Genomic DNA, 21,297 nt, shown 5'->3' with positions numbered 1-21,297 from the left:
GAGATGTCTGTACGGAGGGAGACAAAAGTGCTGGAGAAACGCAGCGGGTGCAACAGCATCTATGGAGCGAAGGAAATAGGCAACGTTTTGGGCCGAAACCCTTCTTCAGACTGATATAGGGTTGGGGGGGGGGGGGGGGGGGGGGGGGTTGGTGGGGGGAGGGGGGTGAAGAAAGGAAAAAGGAAGAGGAAGAACCCAAGGGTTGAGGGAGAGCTGAGAAGGGGAGGAGACAGCAAGGGCTACTGGAAATTGGAGAATTCAATGTTTATGCCGCTAGGGTGCAGACTGCCCAAGCGGAGTTTGTCCCTTCTCCTTGTGACTGCGTGGGGTTTCTCCGGGGGCTCCGGTTTCCTCCCGCGCTCCAAAGACATGCAGGTTTGTAGGTTGATTGGCTTAGGTAAAATTGGAAATTGTCCCTCGAGCATGTGGGATCGTGCTGGTGAACGGGGATCGTGGACTCGGTGGGGACGTAGGACCTGTTTCTTCACTGTGTCTCTAAACCACACAAAACTAAACTGCAAACCCGTCCACACATTGAACAGCTGCCATCCCCCGCTGCTGGCCACTGTGGAGTTGGAAACATGGTGAGAATCTTTGCCCTCCACTGCCGTTCCCCCAGCTACAAATTACTGGCGACCCTGTGCAGAGAACCCGCTGTGAGGGGGAGTATTGATCGCTCCGTGTTGCCCTGATGCTACGCTCTCTTTCATCTTGCACCATCTGTGTTTTTAGTTTAGAGGTACAGAGCTGAAACAATAGACAATAGGTGCAGGAGTAGGCCATTTGGCCCATCGAGCCAGCACCGTCATTCAATGTCATCATGGCTGATCATCCACAATCAGTACCCCGTACCTACCATCTCCCCATATCCCCTGACCCCGCTATTTTTAAGTCCTATCTAGCTCTCTCTTGAAAGCATCCAGAGAACATGCCTCCACCGCCCTCTGAGGCAGAGAATTCCACAGACTCACCACTCTCTGTGAGAAAAAGTGTTTCCTCATCTCCGTTCTCAATGGCTTACTCCTTATTCTTAAACTGTGGCCCCTGGTTCTGGACTCCCCCAACATCAGGAACATGTTTCCTGCCTCTAGTGTGTCCAAGCCCTTAACAATCTTATATGTTTCAATGAGATACCCTCTCATCCTTCTAAACTCCAGAGTGTACAAGCCCAGCTGCTCCATTCTCTCAGCATATGACAGTCCCACCATCCCGCGAATTAACCTTGTAAACCTACGCTGCACTCCCTCAAAAAGCAAGAATGTCCTTCCTCAAATTAGGGGACCAAAACTGCACACAATACTCCAGGTGTGGTCTCACTAGGGCTCTGTACAACTGCAGAAGGACCTCTTTGCTCCTATATTCGATTCCTCTTGTTATAAAGGCCAACATGCCATTCGCTTTCTTCACTGCCTGCTGTACCTGCATGCTTTCAAAGACTGATGTACAAGAACCCCCAGATCCCATTGTACTTCCCCTTTTTCCAACTTGACACCATTTAGATAGCAATCTGCCTTCCTGTTTTTGCTACCAAAGTGGATAACCTCACATTTATCCGCCTTAAACTTCATCTGCCATGCATCTGCCCATTCCCCCAACCTGTCCAAGTCACCTTGCATTCTCATAGCATCCTCCTCACTGCCACCCAGCTTTGTGTCATCTGCAAATTTGAAAATTCGCAAAACGCGTGCAAGTGGGACTTGGGTAGCTGGGACATTGTTGGCCGGTGTGGGCGAGTTGGGCCGAAGGGCCTGTTTCCACACTGTATCACTCTATGACTCTACAAAAACCAACCAGAAAGAGCAACTGCGAACGTTCAGAACTTACGTTGTTCTCCTGAAGTCTTTCTGCAGGGTTGGATATTCAGGCATTTTGCGGATATCTTCCCAATCTTTATCTGGCAAAATAAAAACAGGTTTTGTGCAACATGTTACAATATCACATGCATATATCTATAATCTTAATGTTACAGCATTAAAAAATGGCACCATTGGCCTCTTCACTTCCTCTAATGTTTACAGATTCTGTGACAGTCCATGGCCAAGTCAATAATACTTTTGCTAAAGATAGACACAAAGTACCGGAGTAACTCAGCGGGACAGGCAGCATCTCTGGAGAAAAAAAGATAGGCGATGTTTCGGGTCGAAACCCTTCTTCAGATATACTTTTCTTATTCTTGATAAATGAAAGTAAGCATGCAGGTACAGCAGCCAGTGAAGAAAGCGAATGGCATGTTGGCCTTCATGACAAGAGGAGTTGAGTATAGGAGCAAAGAGGTCCTTCTGCAGTTGCACAGGGCCCTAGTGAGACCACACCTGGAGTATTGTGTGCAGTTTTAGTCCCCTAATTTGAGGAAGGACATTCCTGCTATTGAGGGAGTGCAGCGTAGGTTTACAAGGTTAATCCCCTGGACGACGGGACTGTCATATGCTGAAAGAATGGAGCGGCTGGGCTTGTACACTCTGGAGTTTAGAAGGATGAGAGGGCATCTTATTGAAACATATAAGATTATTAAAGGTTTGGACACGCTAGGGGCAGGAAACATGTTACCAATGTTGGGGGAGTCCAGAACCAGGGGCCACAGTTTACGAATAAGGGTAAACCATTTAGAACGGTGACGAGGAAACACTTTTCCACACAGAGAGTTGTGAGTGTGTGGAATTCTCTGCCTCGGACCACGGTGGAGGCAGGTTCTCTGGATGCTTTCAAGAGAGAGCTAGATAGGGCTCTTAAAGGTAGCGGAGTCAGGGGATATGGGGAGAAGGCAGGAACAGGGTACTGATTGGGGATGATCAGCCATGATCACATTGAATGGCGGTGCTGGCTCGAAGGGCCGAATGGCCTACTCCTGCATCTATTGACTATTGTCTATAATAAGTAAAACCGCTTGAAATAAATCATGGGGGGGGGGGGGGGGGGAGTGCAAAGTAATTCCTGCACTAATTCTCATTTTAGATTTTATTGAAGGACACTTGTTCGCCTGAGATGGCTGGCAGCTACAACACTGATAAACTGGATCTCTTATCCTGGGCCCTGAGTTTATGGTGGCTCTAGATCTGCCACTCTGTGAGCAGGATTTAGCCTAGTAGACACAACTAGATTCTCACAGTCCATATGTCCATGTTGGTCCTTAGTGAATGGGATGCTGCAGTCATTTAAAAAGTGGCAATATGTTGCGCGGAACTGCAGATGCTGGTTTACATCGAAGATAAAGACACAACATGCTGGAGTAACTCAGCGGGACGGGCAGCATCTCTGGAGAGAAGGAATGGGTGGCATTACGGGTCGAGACCCTTCTTCAGACTGAGAGTCAGGGGAGGGATATGGAAGGATGAGGTGTGAAAACGACAGATCAAAGCAGACGATGTTCACGGAAATGTAGAATGGTTCAGTGTTGGCTGAGGAGATTCAAGATTCAAGAGAGTTTATTGTCATGTGTCCCTGATAGGACAATGAAATTCTTGCTTTGCTTCAGCACAACAGAACATAGTAGGCATGACTACAGAACAGATCAGTGTGTCCATATACCGTTATATAAATATATACACACATCAATAAATAAAGAGATAAGGTGCAAATAAACAGATAATGGGTTATTAATGTTCAGAGTTTTGTCTGAGTCAAGTTTAGTAACCTGATGGCTGTGGGGAAGTAGCTATTCCTGAACCTGGTTGTTGCAGTCTTCAGGCTCCTGTACCTTCTACCTGAAGGTAGCGGGGAGATGAGTGTGTGGCCGGGATGGTGTGGGTCCTTGATGATACTGCCAGCCTTTTTGAGGCAGCGACTTCGATAGATCCCCTCGATGGAAGGGAGGTCAGAGCCGATGATGGACTGGGCAGTGTTTACTACTTTTTGTAGTCTTTTCCTCTCCAGAGAAGGTGACAACGAGGGATACAATCAGTAAAAGTAATCAGGAGGACAGTGAAACTAGTCGGAGAGCTGGGAGTGGGGTAGGGACGGAGAGAGAGGGAAAGCAAGGGTTACTTGAGGTTAGAGAAGTCAATGTTCATACCGCTGAGGTGTAACCTACACAAGCGAAATATAAGATGCTGTTCCTCCAATTTGCGTTGGGCCTCACTCTAACAATGGAGGAGGCCCAGGACAGAAAGGTTTAGTGTTGGAATGAGAGGGGGAGCTGATGTGTTTAGCAAACGGGAGATCTCCCAGAGGCTGGCCTCGTGTTACTGGAATAAAAAGAACTATAAAAAGACAAAGGTTCAAAGGTTCTTTATTAGTCACATACACCATAGGTGTAGTGAAATGTGTGTTGCCATTGCAGCACATAAAAAAAGAATACAACATAACAATAATAAAGAAATTTAAACATAAAAAACATCCCCCCACAATGGTTCCCATTATGAGGGAAGGCACAAAGTCCAGTCCCCATCCCCATGTCCACCCATAGTCGGGCCTATTGAGGCCTCCGCAGTCGTCTTTACGGAGGCCCGATGTTCCAGGCCGTTCTCGCCGGATGATGGTGCTCCGGCGTCGGGAGAATCCTCACAGCGGCTTTGGAAACCTGGAACAGCCATACCCATACAGGACGGTGCCTCCCCGCTGGGTTACTCCAGACACAGAGTGCTGGAGTAACCCAGCGGTTCAGGCAGCATCTCTGGAGAACAAGATAAGTGACGTTTCAGGTCCTATCCATTTTCTCCAGAGATGCCGCCTGACGCGCTGAGTACTTTCAAAACTTTGCGTCTTTTTTTGGTGAGCCAGCACCTGCGGTTCCTTGTGTCGCCATTCAAATAACAATAGTTTGAAAATAGTTTATTCACAACTAGCTTTTAATTCAGAGAAATGGAGAGCCCTTCATTGGGAGTTGGGACATTTTCAGTGTGTGACTAATAGTTATTTTCACTTGCTGATAACGAGTCTGACAATGGGCCGACTGTGGGCAGGAATGGGAGTGAACCCTTCTCCCACTGGCCTTGGTATTTTCCAGATACCATTATTGCAATCATACTGTTACAATGAGCTGCAGGAATGTTTTAATTGAATTCTCGTTCACAAGGTCCGGTTGATAACAGGATTGTTTTATTATAATCTGTAAGCATTGCCCTGTATTCATGCTGAGAGTAAAACAGTGCGAGCTTCCACTTGGTGAGGCTGCGTTTAGAGTATTGTGTTCAATAGACAATAGACAATAGGTGCAGGAGTAGGCCATTTAGCCCTTCGAGCCAGCACCGCCATTCAATATAATCATGGCTGATCATCCCCAATCAGTACCCTGTTCCTGCCTTCTCCCCATATCCCCTGACTTCTCTATTTTTAAGAGCCCTATCTAGCTCTCTCTTGAAAGTATCCAGAGAACCTGCCTCCACCACCCTCTGAGGCAGAGAATTCCACAGACTCACCACTCTCTGTGAGAAAAAGTGTTTCCACGTCTCCATTCTAAATGGCTTACTCCTTATTCATAAACTGTGGCCCCGGTTCTGGACTCCCCCAACATCGGCAACATGTTTCCTGCCTTTAGCGTGTCCAAGCCCTTAACAATCTTATATGTTTCAATGAGAACCCTCTCATCCTTCTAAACTCCAGAGTGTACAAGCCCAGCCGCTCCATTCTCTCAGCATATGACAGTCCCGCCATCCCAGGAATCAACCTTGTAAACCTACGCTGCACTCCCTCAATAGCAATAGTAGTCACATGTTTATACAGAGTTGCAGCAATGATGTTTAATACAAATCAATCCCAGGCTGTACCCATTCAAAGTATTCTTCTCACTGATACAATACACTTTTCATCTTGTGGCTCTATCTATCACAAACTGTTGATCACAAACTTTGAAACAGGAACTTGGTCAAAAAGCCCAACATTTACAATTCCGTCTTAGCAATGTAATCTTCGATGTCAGCCAGAAGGCTTCTGTTTACAGAAGCTACCACCTTCCCAGGAAATACATCCTTTCTCACTATTGTAAATGGTATTCTACTTGGGAAGAACAGGGTGCACTATCAGAGCAGTTTGAATGCTGGCCTCCAGTTTCCTGATTCCCACATCTTTGCAACTTCAGCTTATTTCAAAACCCAAAAAGGTTAAGCTCCACTCAAGCTAATCTTCTACTTAATCAATTCTAATGATCAAATATTTCACTATTCACTGGGATATTATCACTTTCATCTTCACCCCCTTTCTCACTGTGCCTGCACTCGCACCAATGAATATCCTCACACTGACAATGGAGGAGGCCCAGGTCAGGGTGGGAATGGGAAGGGGCATTAAAATAGTTAGCAACCGAGAGCTCTAGTAGACCTGTGCGTATCAATTTAGGGGACAGTATAGTAACCTTAATTAATGCACCAGATGACATTACACAGTACATCAGCAAACTGACCTGCAGGAAAGCCCATAACGCTGAAGATACGATCCAACTGATCGTGGTGAAAAGGGTTACTCGTTTTGATATCTTCCTGCCGACAATGGAAAATGGGTTCCGATGTTAACAGTTCTGCAAAAATGCACCCAATGGCCCAAATATCTACAATAAAAAGACAGGAAATGAAATAAAGCAAAGAATATCGTTGTTGAATTCATTGTAAATGACACATGCTGCTCATTGTTATTAGTCATAGTCATACAGCATGGAAACAGGCCCTTCAGCCCAACTAGAGAGGAGTGCTGAACTACTATCTACCCCATTGATGACCCTTGGACTATCTTTGATCAGACTTTACCTTGCACTGAACGTTATTCCCTTAACATGTTTCTATACGTTGTGAATGACTAGAGTGTAATCATGTATTGTCTTCCTGCTGACTGGTTAGCACGCAAAAAAGTGTTTCACTGTACCTCGGTACACGTGACGATAAACTGAACCGAACAGAATTTTCTCACACCGATCGATGGATTAGTTTAGTTTAGTTGAGTTTAGTTTATTGTCACGTGTACTGAGGTACAGTGAAAAGCTTCTGTTGCGTGCTAACCACCCAGCGGAAAGACAATACATGATTACAATCGAGCTGTTTACAATGTACATAAAGGGATAAAGGGAATAACATTTACTGCAAGATAAAGTCCAGTAAAGTCCGATTAAAGACAGTCCGAGAGTCTACAATGGCGCCAATATCATTTAGGTGCCCAATCCATTATATAGGAAATAACAAGTCAATAGTCAATTGTCAATAGTGAGATTTATTCGTCACATGCACAATGAAGTGCAGTGAAATTAATTTGCCAGCAGCAGCGGTACAATAAAACAAACACACAGTCCTTCTGCAGTTGTACAGAGCCCTAGTGAGACCACACCTGGAGTATTGTGTGCAGTTTTGGTTCCCTAATTTGAGGAAGGACATTCTTGCTATTGAGGGAGTGCAGCGTAGGTTTACAAGGTTAATTCCCGGGATGGCGGGACAGTCATATGCTGAGAGAATGGAGCTGAGCTTGTACACTCTGGAGTTTAGAAGGATGAGAGGGGTTCACATTGAAACATATAAGATTGTTAAGGGTTTGGACACGCTGGAGGCAGGAAACATGTTCCCAATGTTGGGCGAGTCCAGAACCAGGGGCCACAGTTTAAGAATAAGGAGTAAGCCATTTAGAACGGTGACGAGGAAACACTTTTTCTCACAGAGAGTGGTGAGTCTGTGGAATTCTCTGCCTCAGAGGGCGGTGGAGGCCGGTTCTCTGGATGCTTTCAAGAGCGAACTCGATAGGGTTCTTAAAAATAGCGGAGTCAGGGGATATGGGGAGAAGGCAGGAACGGGGTACTGATTGGGGATGATCAGCCATGATCACATTGAATGGCGGTGATGGATTGAAGGGCCGAATGGCCTACTCCTGCACCTATTGTCTATTACACAATAAATATTTAACATAAACATCCACCACAGCATTCATCACTGTGGTGGAAAGCACAAAGTTTAGTCAGTCCTCCTCCATTTTCCCCCATGGTCGGGATCACAACCCTCCGCAGTCGCCGCTGCGGGCTTCCAGATGTACAGACAAGTCCTGAATCGGCGCTTCCCTACCGGAGACCGCGGCTTCAAGATGGTGCAGGCCGCAGGCTGTCGGTCGAAGATCTAAAGACCCCGCCGCGCCGCAGTTAGAAGCACCGCAGACCGCAGCTTCAAAAGATGTTGTAGGCCGCGGGCCGGCAGTCGGAGCTCTTCTCCTCCGGGGTCCCCAACGAGGGATCCCAGCTCCGGACGGCACACCAGCTGGAGCCCCGCAGACCGCGGCTTCAGGCTGCTGGGGGCCAGCGTTCGGAGCGCTCCCTTCTGGCGACCCCCGGCGAGGGTTCGTCCGCTCCACGATGAAAAAGTCCACGCTGCACCTGCTGCTGAAGCCCCGGGCCCGTCTCCGGGAAAGGCCGCATCGATTCTTTGTGTTAGGCCGTGCGGGAGGCGACATGGAAAATGTCGCCTCTCCGTGGAGGAGGCGACCAAAGCGGTTCCCACTTACCCCCCCCACACAAGACACACTGAGAAACATCAAAAACACACATTGGGACATACTAAAAAAACAAAAAAAGTAGAAAATGACTAACACGCTGCGGGCAGGGCAGCCAGCTCGCAGCGCCTCCACCGAGTTTAGTTTAGTTTAGAGACACAGTGCGGAAACAGGTCATTCGGCCCACCGAGTCCGCGCCGACCAGCTTTCCCTGCACACTATCCCTCGCCGGGGGTCACCGGGGAAGAGCTCCGACCGCTGGCCTGCGGCCTACAACATCTGGAAGCCGCGGTCTCCGGTAAGGAGGTGGCCGATTTGGGAGCTCCGGGCCGGGGTGTGCTCGACCTGTCCCGACGTCGGCGTCCGACCATCACGACCAGACGGCTCCAACATCGACCAGAGGCCGTCCATAGCGGCGACTTATGGAGGGTCAGGGCACCGACCGCGGAGATCTTGATTACTCTGTTACCATATCCTCGCCCACCACATCTTAATGGACAAGTGACAATAGGTGCAGGAGTAGGCCATTCGGCCCTTCGAGCCAGCATCACCATCCAATGTGATCATAGCTGATCATCCCCAATCAGTACCCCGTTCCTGCCTTCTCCCCATATTCCCTGACTCCGCTATCTTTAAGAGCTCTATCTGGCTCTCTCTTGAAAGTATCCAGAGAACCGGCCTCCACCGCCCTCTGAGGCAGAGAATTCCACAGACTCACCACTCTCTGTGTGAAAAAGTTTTTCTTCATCTACGTTCTAAATGGCCTATCCCTAATTCTTAAACTGTGGCCCCTTTGTCCATGATTACATGTATTTGCTGGCAAAAATCTGCTGGTAGTGTTTAAGAGGTTTTCGGACAGGCACATGGAAATGCAGAGAATTGGAGGCTGTGGATCACGTGCAGGCAGAGGAGATTAATTTAATTTTGCATCATCTTTGGTATGGATGGTCATAAGGTCATGTCATAAGTAATAGGAGCAGAATTTGGCCATTCGGCCCATCAAGTCTACTCCGCCATTCAATCAAGGCTGTGCTATCTCTCCCTCCTAACCCCATGCTCCTGCCTTCTCCCCATAACCCCTGACACCCGTACTAATCAAGAATCTATCTACCTCTGCCTTAAAAATATCCATTGACTACCTTTCTCCTCATCTCCTTCCCAAAAAGTGTCCTTTAATTCTGAGGCTGTGAGCTCTAGCCCCAGACTTTCCCATGAATGGAAACATCCTCTCCACATCGTAACATTCCGTACAGACAGCACCCATAGTCATGATCGAACCTGGGTCTCTGGCACTGTAAAGCAACAACTCTACTGCTGCGCCACCGTGCCATCCCAAGCTGCTTGTCTGATGGGATAACACGTTTGGTGTGGGCTGAAGGGCCTCTTCTTGCGCTGTAGGGTCTGTTCTGTTCTGTTTCAGGAACACAGGAGATGGGAAGTCGAGGAGTGTGGGAAACAACACCGGTGTTTAGTTTAGTTTGGAGACCCAGCGTGGAATCAGACCCTGTCTTTGGAATGTGGGAGGAAACCAGAGCACCCGGAGAAAACCCACGCAGGTCATGGGGAGAACAATAGACAATAGACAACAGGTGCAGGAGTAGGCCATTTGGCCCTTCGAGCCAGCACCGCCATTCAATGTGATCATGGCTGATCATCCCCAATCAGTACCCCGTTCCTGCCTTCTCCCCATATCCCTTGACTCCGCTATCTTTAAGAGCCCTATCTAGCTCTCTCTTGAAAGCTTGAAGGGTCACAGTTTAAGGATAAGGGGGAAATCTTTTAGGACCGAGATGAGGAAAACATTTTTCACACAGAGAGTGGTGAATCTCTGGAATTCTCTGCCACAGAAGGTAGTTGAGGCCAGTTCATTGGCTATATTTAAGAGGGAGTTAGATGTGGCCCTTGTGGCTAAAGGGATCAGGGGGTATGGAGAGAAGGCAGGTACAGGATACTGAGTTGGATGATCAGCCATGATCATATTGAATGGCGGTGCAGGCTCGAAGGGCCGAATGGCCTACTCCTGCACCTATTTTCTATGTCTATTCAGAGATCCTGCCTCCACCGCCCTCTGAGGCAGAGAATTCCACAGACTCACCACTCTCTGTGAGAAAAAGTGTTTCCTCGTCTCCATTTTAAATGGCTTACTCCTTATCTGGGACGACAGATGGCACAATGGGCTAAGTGTTCGGCTGGCAACCGGAAGGTAGCCGGTTCGAATCCCGCTTGGAGTGCATACTGTCGTTGTGTCCTTGGGCAAGACACTTTACCCACCTTTGCCTGTGTGTGAATGTGTGTGAGTGATTGGTGGTGGTCGGAGGGGCCGTAGGCGCAGATTGGCAGCCACGCTTCCGTCAGTCTGCCCCAGGGCAGCTGTGGCTACAGAAGTAGCTTACCACCACTGAGTGTGACTGAGGAGTGAATGAATAATGCGATGTAAAGCGCCTTGAGTATTAGAAAGGCGCTATATAAATCCCATCCATTATTATTATTATTATTATTCTTAAACTGTGGTCCCTGGTTCTGGACTCTCCCAACATCGAGAACATGTTTCCTGCCTCTAGCGTGTCCAAGCCCTTAACAATCATATGTTTCAATAAGATACCCTCTCTTCCTTCTAAACTCCAGAGTGATACCAACTGCTGAGAGACAGCATCCGTAGTGGCGATGGAAGCGGGGTCTCTGGTGCTGTGAGGCAGCAACTCTACCGCTGCGCCACTCAATGAGAAAGGAAGTGGGGAAACAGTCCCATTGAGTCACAGGAGTGCAGGGACAGACTCTCTGCAAGTTTCAAGGAGACAGGAACCAAAATTCCTATGAGTTTAGGCAGATAATGGGGGTAAAAAATAGCTCCAGTGGATATAACGGGAGCATGAAATAGAGCCCTTGTGATTTTAAAAGAAGCATGGTCAAAGTATCGTGGCGAGTAAAAGAAGCATTGTCATTGAATTTAGAAGTAGCGAGGCAAACAGGATAGCAGTGAACCTAAAAGGAGCATGAGGAACAGAGGAGCAGTCAAAATGTAGAAACAAGGAGTCACAGCACTTGAAACAAGCGTTTGCTTCAAACACAGAGCCAGAGGATTCAAGACGTTCCTTCAGGATAAGTAAATCAGCATGTAATGTGGTACTGACGCTATTGTAAGTACACGCTCTCTGTTTGCTGGGCGAGTTGAATAAACAGAGGCACGGCATGCCTCCTCAGTCCCATGGAGTGCACAATCCATGTCATGTGGGAGCTGCAGGATATGTCAGGGACAAGCAGAGGGCAGGATGTGTGGACAATGGGTGCCGGCTTTTGCTGAAAGCATTGCCACACATGCAGGAAGCTAGGCGTCAGGAGGTGGCTACCAGCAACAGATGCAAAGGGTGCGTCAGTCACAGTGGCGCAGGGGAGCGGCACGGTGGCACAATGGTATAGTCGCTGCCTCACAGCACCCGCGACCAGGGTTCCATCCCGACTACGGGTGCTGTCTGTACGCAGTTTATAACAAGAGGAATCGAATATAGGAGCAAAGAGATCCTTCTGCAGTTGTACAGAGCCCTAGTGAGACCACACCTGGAGTATTGTGAACAGTTTTGGTCCCCTAATTTGAGGAAGGACATTCTTGCTATTGAGGGAGTGTAGCGTAGGTTTACAAGGTTAATTACCAGGATGGCGGGACTGTCATATGCTGAGAGAATGGAGCAGCTGGGCTTGTACACTCTGGAGTTTAGAAGGATGAGAGGAGATCTCATTGAAACATATAAGATTGTTAAGGGTTTGGACACGCTAGAGGCAGGAAACATGTTCCCGGTGTTGGGGGAGTCCAGAACCTGGGGCCACAGTTTAAGAATAAGGAGTAAGCCATTTAGAACGGAGACGAGGAAACACTTTTTCCCGCAGAGAGTGGTGAGTCTGTGGAATTCTCTGCCTCAGAGGGCAGTGGAGGCAGGTTCTCTGGATGCTTTCAAGAGAGAGCTAGATAGGGCTCTTAAAAATAGCGGAGTCAGGGGGTATGGGGAGAAGGTACACAAAAATGCTGGAGAAACTCAGCGGGTTCAGCAGCATCTATGGAGCGAAGGAAATAGGCAACGTTTCGGGCCGAAACCCTTCTTCAGACTGATGGGGGGGGGGGGGGGGGGGGGGGGCGGGGAGAAGAAAGGAAAAAGGATGAGGAGGAGCCCGAGGGCTGGGGGATGGGAGGAGACAGCCCGAGGGCCGAGGAAGGGGAGGAGACAGCAAGGGCCAACAAAATTGGGAGAATTAGGAGGTTACGAAACTGTCTCCAGAGAGAGGAGAACTTCTTCAAAGTAGGCATACCTTGAGGAGATTTCGCAGTGGAGTACCTTTGTGTACCTTCGATTTTCCTGCATCTGCAGTTCCTTCTTAAAAACGATATGGGGAGAAGGCAGGAATGGGGCACTGATCGGGGATGATCAGCCATGAATGGCGGTGCTGGCTCGAAGGGCCGAATGGACTATTCCTGCACCTATTGTCTATTGTACCTTCTCCTGCGTGGGTTTTCTCCGGGATCTTCAGTTTCCTCCCACACTTCAAAGACGTATGTTTGTAGGTTAATTTAGTTTAGTTTAGTTTAGACATACAGTTTAGACATACAGTGCGGAAACAGGCCCTTCAGCCCACCGGGTCCGCGCCGACCAGCGATCCCCGCACACTAACACTATCCTACACCGACTAGGGACAATTTTTACATTTACCAAGTCAATTAACCTACAAACCTGTAGGTCTTTGGAGTGTGGGAGGAAACCAAAGATCTCGGAGCAAACCCACGCAGATCACGGGGAGATCGAACCCGGGTCTCTGGCGCTGCATTCGCTGTAAGGCAGCAACTCTACCGCTGCACCACCGTGACCGGCTTGGTGTAAATGCAAATAAATAGTCCCTAGAAGCGTTAATGTGCGGGGATCGCTGGTCGGCGCGGTGTTTCCACGCTGTATCTCCAAACCAAACTAAACAATTGCCCATCCATTGGCACTGCTTCACAGGCACTGCACTGGTTCATTTTTAAGGTAGAACATTTCCTCCCACACACCAAGGACGTACAGGTTTGTAGGTTAATCGGCTTTGGTAAGAATTGTAATTGTCCCTAGTGTGTAGGATAGTACTAATGTGTGGGGATCGCTGGTCGGTGCGGACACGGTGGGCCGAAGGGCGTGTTTCATTGCTGCATCTCTGAAGTAAACTAAAGGATGATCTCCAGACCAACAGAGAATGATACTTCTCACTCTCTGTTTCTTTCTCATAGAGAGATAAGAATAAGGAGTAAGCCATTTAGATCGGAGATGAGGAAACACTTTTTCTCACAGAGAGTGGTGACTCTGTGGAATTCTCTGCCTCAGAGGGCGGTGGAGGCGGGTTCTCTGGATGCTTTCAAGAGAGAGCTAGATAGGGCTCTTAAAAATAGCGGAGTCAGGGAATATGGGGAGAAGGCAGGAACGGGGTACTGATTGGGGATGATCAGCCATGATCACATTGAATGGTGGTGCTGGCTCGAAGGGCCTGAATGGCCTACTCCTGCACCTATTGTCCATTGATAGATGTTAGTTCAGGAAATGCTCAAGGTGAATTAGATTCTAACCCATGTTTGGTTCAGAGTGCTGTTTGGTTTAGTTTAGTTTAGAGATACAGCACAGAAACAGGCCCTTCGGCCCACCGAGTCCACCCTGACCAGCAAGCCACGCACATCCGACACACAATTTACAATTTGTACTGAAGCCAATTAACCTACAAACCTGTACGATTTTGGAGTGTGGGAGAAAACCGGAGCACCCGGAGAAAACCCACACAGGTCACAGGGAGAAGGTACAAACTCCGTACAGACAGCACCCGTGGTTAAGATGGAACTGGGGAGTGATGGAAATGGGTTTTAGGAACTGGGGGTGCTCTAAGGTCCGTGAGGCTGAGGTTGGGAAGGAAGGAGGGGGGGGGGTGGAATTTTTTATGTGAGGTCATGCCCATGTAAGTACAAGAATGCATAACTTGTTTGTGTATTTATAATATAGTTTATTGTGAGTAGTAGTAGAGCTAATAGACTTGATGTTTCAATCCGTGTAATAAGTCGGCACTCTTGCTATTTGCAGTGGGATTGGAGTGGTGAAAGGTCGGGTAGGTACGTCATCGGGGTCACCCTCCTTCTTTGACGTTTCATTGATAAGCCCACAACATCTCCAGAGGGCTCAACGGTGATACCTGGCGTCCCAGTTACACCCCCCTCAATTCCATACCCTCCTGTATTCATCTTGCAGCCCAATTGTTGTCTCCCTTTTGATCCAAATCCAATTGCTGCTTTTTTTCTGCAGAATTTGATGATGATTTGATTGCTTGTTGGAGGGAGCGACACCTCACCCCCATTTTCTTTAATAGCCTGGTCATAGATGTAGCAACAAATCGTGTATTATGTCAGCTGCTTTCTTGTATCTCTCTCTCTCTCTGTTTCCATTACAAAATGTCCCGTAATGGTATATGGCCTGTTTCTGTGCTGTATCTCTAAACTAAACTAAACCAAACAGCGCTCTGAACCAAACATGGGTTAGAATCTAATAGTAAGATTAAACGAGAACTTACCAGTTTGAAGTTTGATCTGTATTTTATGAGGAGTTACGATGAGGGATTACGTGAAGAACCCGCTCAGTGCGCAGGCGCGGCATACTTCCAAGCAGCGGTGTGGAATCACAGATAGACACAGTTATTTTGAAGTAAACATAGTAAAGATAAGGAGACATCAATTTATTAGTTTGATCCATATAATGAGGGTGGGAGCGGAGGGCACGTAATCCCTCATCGTAACTCCTCATAAATACAGATCAAACTTCAAACTGGTAAATTCTCGTTTAATCTTACTATTTTACTTCGGAGTCACGTGAGTGACTACGTGAAGATTTCAAAGCTCTGTGATTTCAAACCGTGTAACAGTTTCATTTCACTCACTGCCGAAGTTCTTGAGGGAGGAAGTGTTATCGTAATGAACCAATGAGTCTATTTGTAGAAAAACACAATGGTATTTTTTAAACAATAACAACAAAGAATTAAGTTGCTCCCCTGGGCTTAAATTAAATATTTGCAGTTCGTAAATCTTTACTGCAAATAAACCAGGTTTTGCCAACGGCTTATTATAAAATTTCTGAACGGTCTTTTCCCTTCCCACCATCCTGCTGTAGCCAGGATGTGGTGTATAGGCATGTCCATTTTTTAGCCGTCGACATGGATGCTGCCCTGGTGGAATAAAATTTGTACATGTTAGTGTTTATCCCAGCAGTTTCTAGCACCTGCTTGAGCCATCTCGCAATGGTTTGGCTCGTACCCCACCATAAGGTTTTTGTGACTGACCCACAAGGCTTTTCATCTCCCTCGAATATTCTGGTTGTGTCTATGTAGGATAGTAGGTAGGTCATGGCACATAACCGTGGTTCTGGTGGGTAAGCCACGACTGGATTAGGTGTTCCTGGTCTGCTCTGTTTGACCAGTCGCTGGATAACGACAGATCTGGTTGGAGCTGTGATCATGTTGTCCAGTCGCAATAGGTGTAGTGACTGGACCCTCTGAGCGGATACAAGTGCCATCAACCTAAGCGTCTTTAGTGTAGCTTGCTCGAGGCCGGGGGATCTGGCTGGTGGCCATTCCCTGAGATATGTCAGGACCACACTGATATCCCAAATATGGGTATACCTGGGCTTAGGGCTTGATATTGTAAATGCCCATCATCAGTTTTACCACCAGTGGATGGGATCCCATCGCCTGTTGTCCTGCCGCTGGTTTGAGATAAGCAGAAAGAGCTCTCTGCGCTGTGTTGATGGCACTGTAGCTGATCCCTACATCGTGGTGTAGATGGCCAGGAACTCCAGTATGTTGGTGGCTGTAGCTGTTGCGTATGTTGTCCATGTTTCCTGGCAGTACTTCTCCCTTTTTTGATGCTGGTTAAGTACTGCCTCTTGGTGGATGTTCGAAGGGATGCCGACATGGTGGTGATGGTTTGTTTGGACAATCCCAGTTCCAGGTAAGGTCTGTTCAAACTTGCAACCCTGGCGTTTAATTTTCTCATGGCATGGGTGTTTAGCTTACCTGGTAGGTAAGTAGCTGATAGCCAAATATGTCTTTCGACATACCATTGTCAAATCATGTTGACCAATTTGTCGCATGATAATGATTTTATGCCACCCATATGGTTAATATAAGCCATCACCGTAGTATTTATCAATTTGTAACCGAACATGCAAGTGTTGCATATTAGATACATATGCTTTTAAACCATAAAAGGCGCCCAACATCTCTAGATAGTTAATGCCCAGTGTAAGTAGTAATGATGACTCTAGTTTAGTCCATCTACCATTTGTGCTGGATATGGAGTTGGTCGCTCCCCAGCCTTGAGCACTGGCATCTGTTTGAATAACTAAAGTAGGGTTAGTGATAAAGATAGGGCTGAAACTATGCCAAACGTTTTCTGCCCACCACTGTAGCTCTGATATTGCTTCAGTGGGTAAGTTCATGACACGATCATAGTGACCTGTATGTCGTTTTATTGCACGTACCTTTGCTCTCTGTAAAATTTTTTGATAGTGCAAAGGTCCGAATTGTGTAGCCGGAAATGCTGCTACCATTTCCCCAATTACTCTTGCTACTTGTCGAATAGTTGGTCGCTCGTTGACCATTAATTTGTTGCATGATTGTGCTAATTCAACCATTTTTGCCTTTGGCAAGGTAACAGTCATATGGACTGAGTTAATTGTGAAGCCCAGGTAGTCCATGGTAGTGGATGGCTTCAACTTAGATTTATCTGGATGTAGGACGAACCCGAGTTTCGAGGAGCTGTTTTGTAGCTGATACTGCTGCCACAGCCAATTCCATCGTTTTCCCTACTATGAGAATATCCTCCAGATATGCCATGACAATATGTTTTTGTTTTCTTAGTATTGCCATGGCTGGGTTCAATATTTTGGTGAATAATCTTGGGCTGAAGTTCGCCCATAGAGCAATGCTTTGTACCATCCAGATAAATTTTAGGTATCTGCGATGATCCTTGTATATGGGTACTAGATAGTAAGCATCTTTAAGATAAATGCTTGCCATGAAGTGTCCTTTGGAATTCAGTTGTTTGGCAGTAACATATGTCTCCATTTTGAAATGTATATACTTAACAAATTTGTTTAGTGATGTTAAGTCAATGATGATGCGACAGACACCATCTTTTTTGGTTTTAGTGAATATATTCGATACAATTTGCAAAGGTTCATGTTTGGTCTTTTAGATGACCCCCTTTGTGATAAGTCTCACCAGTTCAGCTTGTCCCTCACGTTTCTCTTTGACGGAGGGAGAAATACCCTTTGGGGCCATTGTTGAACTGGCGGCGTTTTTTCTGACATGAATTGTATTTTATATCCTGTAATGTTGTTGAGTATATACTTGTCACTCGTGACCATACCCCATGCTTCTTTAAACAAGTGTAATCTCCCCCCTGTTAATAAAGCACCCTTATTCTCTATATGCTGGTAGGGACCAGACCCACCTACCTCCATGGTTATTGGCGATTCTGTTTCTTCATTTTCCTGAAGATTTTGTTCTGACGTGCTGGCGATGTTGGCGGGAGGCGCATTTTCCAGAGGGTCCGCTGCGGGCCCTGATCTGAAAGATCTTTGGGGATAATGTGCGGACCCCAAGCGTTCACCAGTCCCATATTGCGGACGTCGACTGGTGGATGCCGTGGGGTGCTGCCACTTGGGTATCGGAGGTCTTGGTTTGCTCGTCCCGGGGCCTGCCCTCATTAGGCCGAAGGTTTTTGATGCTTCCTGCATCTCCTTCAGTTGTTATTGAAATCTTTCCCAAATGGCAGCGCGTCCGTCTCCGCAGCTGGGGCTTTACACAAGCCAGCAAATTTGGGATTGAGGGCAGGTCTTATGTTTCCCTCCTTCTCAAATTGTGTGGTACACATTAATGCCAGCACATCCTGCTGGCAGGTATCCATCTCCGTGGTCTCCACGGAACGAGCAAAGGCTGTGATGGCTGACGTCAGGAGCCTTAGGATCCGCTGTAGTTTGAGTTCTTGGGTCTGGATGTGTGACCCACATACCCCCAGATTTGGCTGTTGACACTTTTTACTTTGAGGGCCTCACCGTTTTCTGGTGCTGTGTTGTTTCAGCACCTCAGCGAGCACCTTTTCCAGTAATGGTTGATGCTGGCCGCCATTCTTGGTTCCAGCGGTGCTCCAGCCCGTGGGGTTGCTACAAGCGGTCCATCACACCCAACAGCTCTTCATGTTCCTGCACCCCTGGCATACTCCCGAATTCGTCCGCCTGCCCCTGTTCCAGACCAGCCCAGCCCTGGTCACCAATGCTAGCCTCCAGTAATGAGGGAGCAGAGGGCAGTGCATGAAGCACTGTGGAGGGGGTGCCTGACCTCCCTCCGCGAGATCGCTCTTTCTGCGCATCTCGCTGGAGCTGCTCCAATTGCTGTTGGATGCAGCTCAGGCGGCTGTCTCTCCTCCATTTAGGTTGAGACATGTCCCCGTCCGACGAATCGGACGCCACCGGCCGGATGCCTGTTCGGATGGCTAGACATCCAGCCCGCAGTTCAGGCACTAGCGGGACTGGGCTCGGCGTGGTGATGGGGATAGCGGGGCGCCCGGTTATTGTTCCTACCGCCTGTTGCTGCCCCCCCTGCAATGGAACACTCCTCCGCTGGAGTCGAGCGGGGGACAGGTTCTTCTGGAGCTTTTGTGCCTTGCTGTAGCGAGAGCGCCCCTCAAGCAGCGCGTCTCGCAGGCATTTGCTCCGTGAGCCGCTCCAGCGGCTCAGGCGGCTCTCTCTCCCCCCGTGCGGGAGGAGAGACGTCCCGTCCGACATCGGGAAACACCTGCCGGATGCCTCTCGAGTGGCTATGCGTCCAGCCCGCTGCTTCAGGTACTAGCGGGCTGGCCTCGGCACGGTGTCGGGGAATTACGGAACACCGGGTCGCTCCTACCGCCGTTGTTGCCCCCCTCCCCAACGGGAAAACGGGGGACAGTTTTGTTCCAGAGCCTTTTTCTCTGCCTGTAAAAACACAAGCAGAAAAAGGCTCACCTGTAAAGAAAACCCGACCTCAGGATACTCACCTGACGGTCCGGTTCATGCTGTAACGAGAGTGCCTAGCTCCCGTTGCAAGCCGCTGTTGCACTGCTGGCGTAATGCCGCGCCTGCGCACTGAGCGGGTTCTTCACGTAGTCACTCACGTGACTCCGAAGTAAAATTCACCTTGAGCATTTCCTGAACTAACATCTATCATCGTAATGGCACCAACTAGACAGGATTTTGAAGACCGCCAGCAGGATTATTGGTGCTCCACTCCATTTCCTGCTGGACATATACAGGAAGAGATGTATCAGCAGAGCCATCTCCATCATCAAAGACCCCTACCACCCATCGCATCACATATTCTGCATCCTGCCATCTGTGAAGAGGTACAGGAGCATTAGCTGCAAAACCAGCAGGATGCTCCTCAGCTTCTTCCCGCAGGCTATAAGACTGATAAACGGACTTTGCCCCCTGCCAAAGTATCGCGCACCAACCACCAACCTGGACACACTGCAGCAGAGCCACTGTCGTGCCGCTGCCGATCGGAACGCCTGTTGATGTTTAGTAGAGAGTAGAGTGTTTAATTTGTTCATGATATATGTATTTTTATTTCTATTTATTTTTTACTGCTCACTGAATGGACACTGGTTGAGCAACGTTTTTTTGTTTCCTCTGGGTATGTGAGTACTCAGGAAAATGACAATAAAGATATACTATAATCTCCATTTTTTTCTGTCACCTCTTTCTTTCTGCATGCCATTTCTTCAGCACACCTTCTGTCCTGATCAGTTTGAAGTCTTGTGCGTTGTGGTACATGCATAAATTCATGCCACTGACGCTTCTTTCACATTCTGCTGTTGATACTGGAATTGTATTTTCAGCCGCTAGCAGCGGCTGAAAATCTGCAGAATCTATCTTCCCTTTAGATTCCTTGAATTGTCTGCAGGCTCTGACACAAAGCCGACCATTTAAGCCAAGTTGTTCTGCCATTTCTTCTATATCATTATCCCCAAAGGTAAAAAGTGAATCTTCTGGAATATTGTTAATATCTAAATATTTCTAATGGTTAATAAACTTTTTACATTTATCATTGAATCATAGACTGCGCAAATCATGTACAAAGCAAGAAATAATTTACTTCCAAGAAATATACAAAAGCTGTTTATGGAAAGACAGGGTGGGTATAATTTGAGAGGGGAACATAATTTAAAAAAAACTCAATGTCAGAACAACTCTTAAAAGTATGTGCATAGCAATCAGTGGTGTGAATTTGTGGAATGGTCTGGAACAGGAGATAAAACTTAGCACAAGCATAATTCTGTTTAAAAAGATGTACAAAAACACTTTTTTTAAAGGATATTGGGATGAGGATAGGTGATTGTGAGTGGGATATTTGTTATACTGATTGTATTGGGAAGGGTGATTATAGGGTGATGGGTTGTATATATGACTAAGATACTGTATAGTATATTTTCTTTTTTCTTTTTCTCTCTCTTTTGTATGGCTTTGTAAATATTTGATTAGTGTATAAATGTAAATAATTTGGTGTACATATGGCTGCTGGTGTACATATGGTGTACATATAGCTGCTAAATTTGTATAAGATAATTATAATCAGTTGAATAAGGGGTGGGAATTAATAAGCTTTGGCTTCTTCCTGCTCCTTTTCGTTCAGATACGATTTCATTTATTTATAGATATTGTTTATGACACTTTATAAATATTCTTGTAACCGATGGTATTAGAAGAGACTGGGAACAAGAACTAGCTATAAAAAATTCAAAAGAGAGCTGGGATAAACACTTACTATATGTGCATAAATGCTCGATCAACGTACGACATACTCTAATTCAATTCAAAACATTACATA

At 47.2% G+C, this 21,297-nt stretch overlaps 1 protein-coding gene across 3 annotated transcripts in view; it reads right to left on the bottom strand.

Moving 5' to 3' along the window:
• cdk19 (cyclin dependent kinase 19) overlaps positions 1 to 21,297 on the bottom strand; it is a 243,388-nt gene that overhangs the window by 76,248 nt on the left and 145,843 nt on the right. For all 3 annotated transcript variants that reach the window (XM_033022000.1, XM_033021999.1, XM_033021998.1), the window contains 2 exons: positions 6,335 to 6,478; positions 1,825 to 1,894 (listed from right to left, as the gene is read on the bottom strand). In XM_033022000.1, the coding sequence (XP_032877891.1) occupies positions 1,825 to 1,894; positions 6,335 to 6,478 (214 nt within the window). The remainder of the gene's footprint in view (positions 1 to 1,824; positions 1,895 to 6,334; positions 6,479 to 21,297) is intronic.

The sequence above is a fragment of the Amblyraja radiata genome, chromosome 5 (assembly GCF_010909765.2).
Source record: "Amblyraja radiata isolate CabotCenter1 chromosome 5, sAmbRad1.1.pri, whole genome shotgun sequence".
NCBI lineage: Eukaryota > Metazoa > Chordata > Chondrichthyes > Rajiformes > Rajidae > Amblyraja > Amblyraja radiata.
This window is presented reverse-complemented; position numbering and strand designations above follow the sequence as displayed.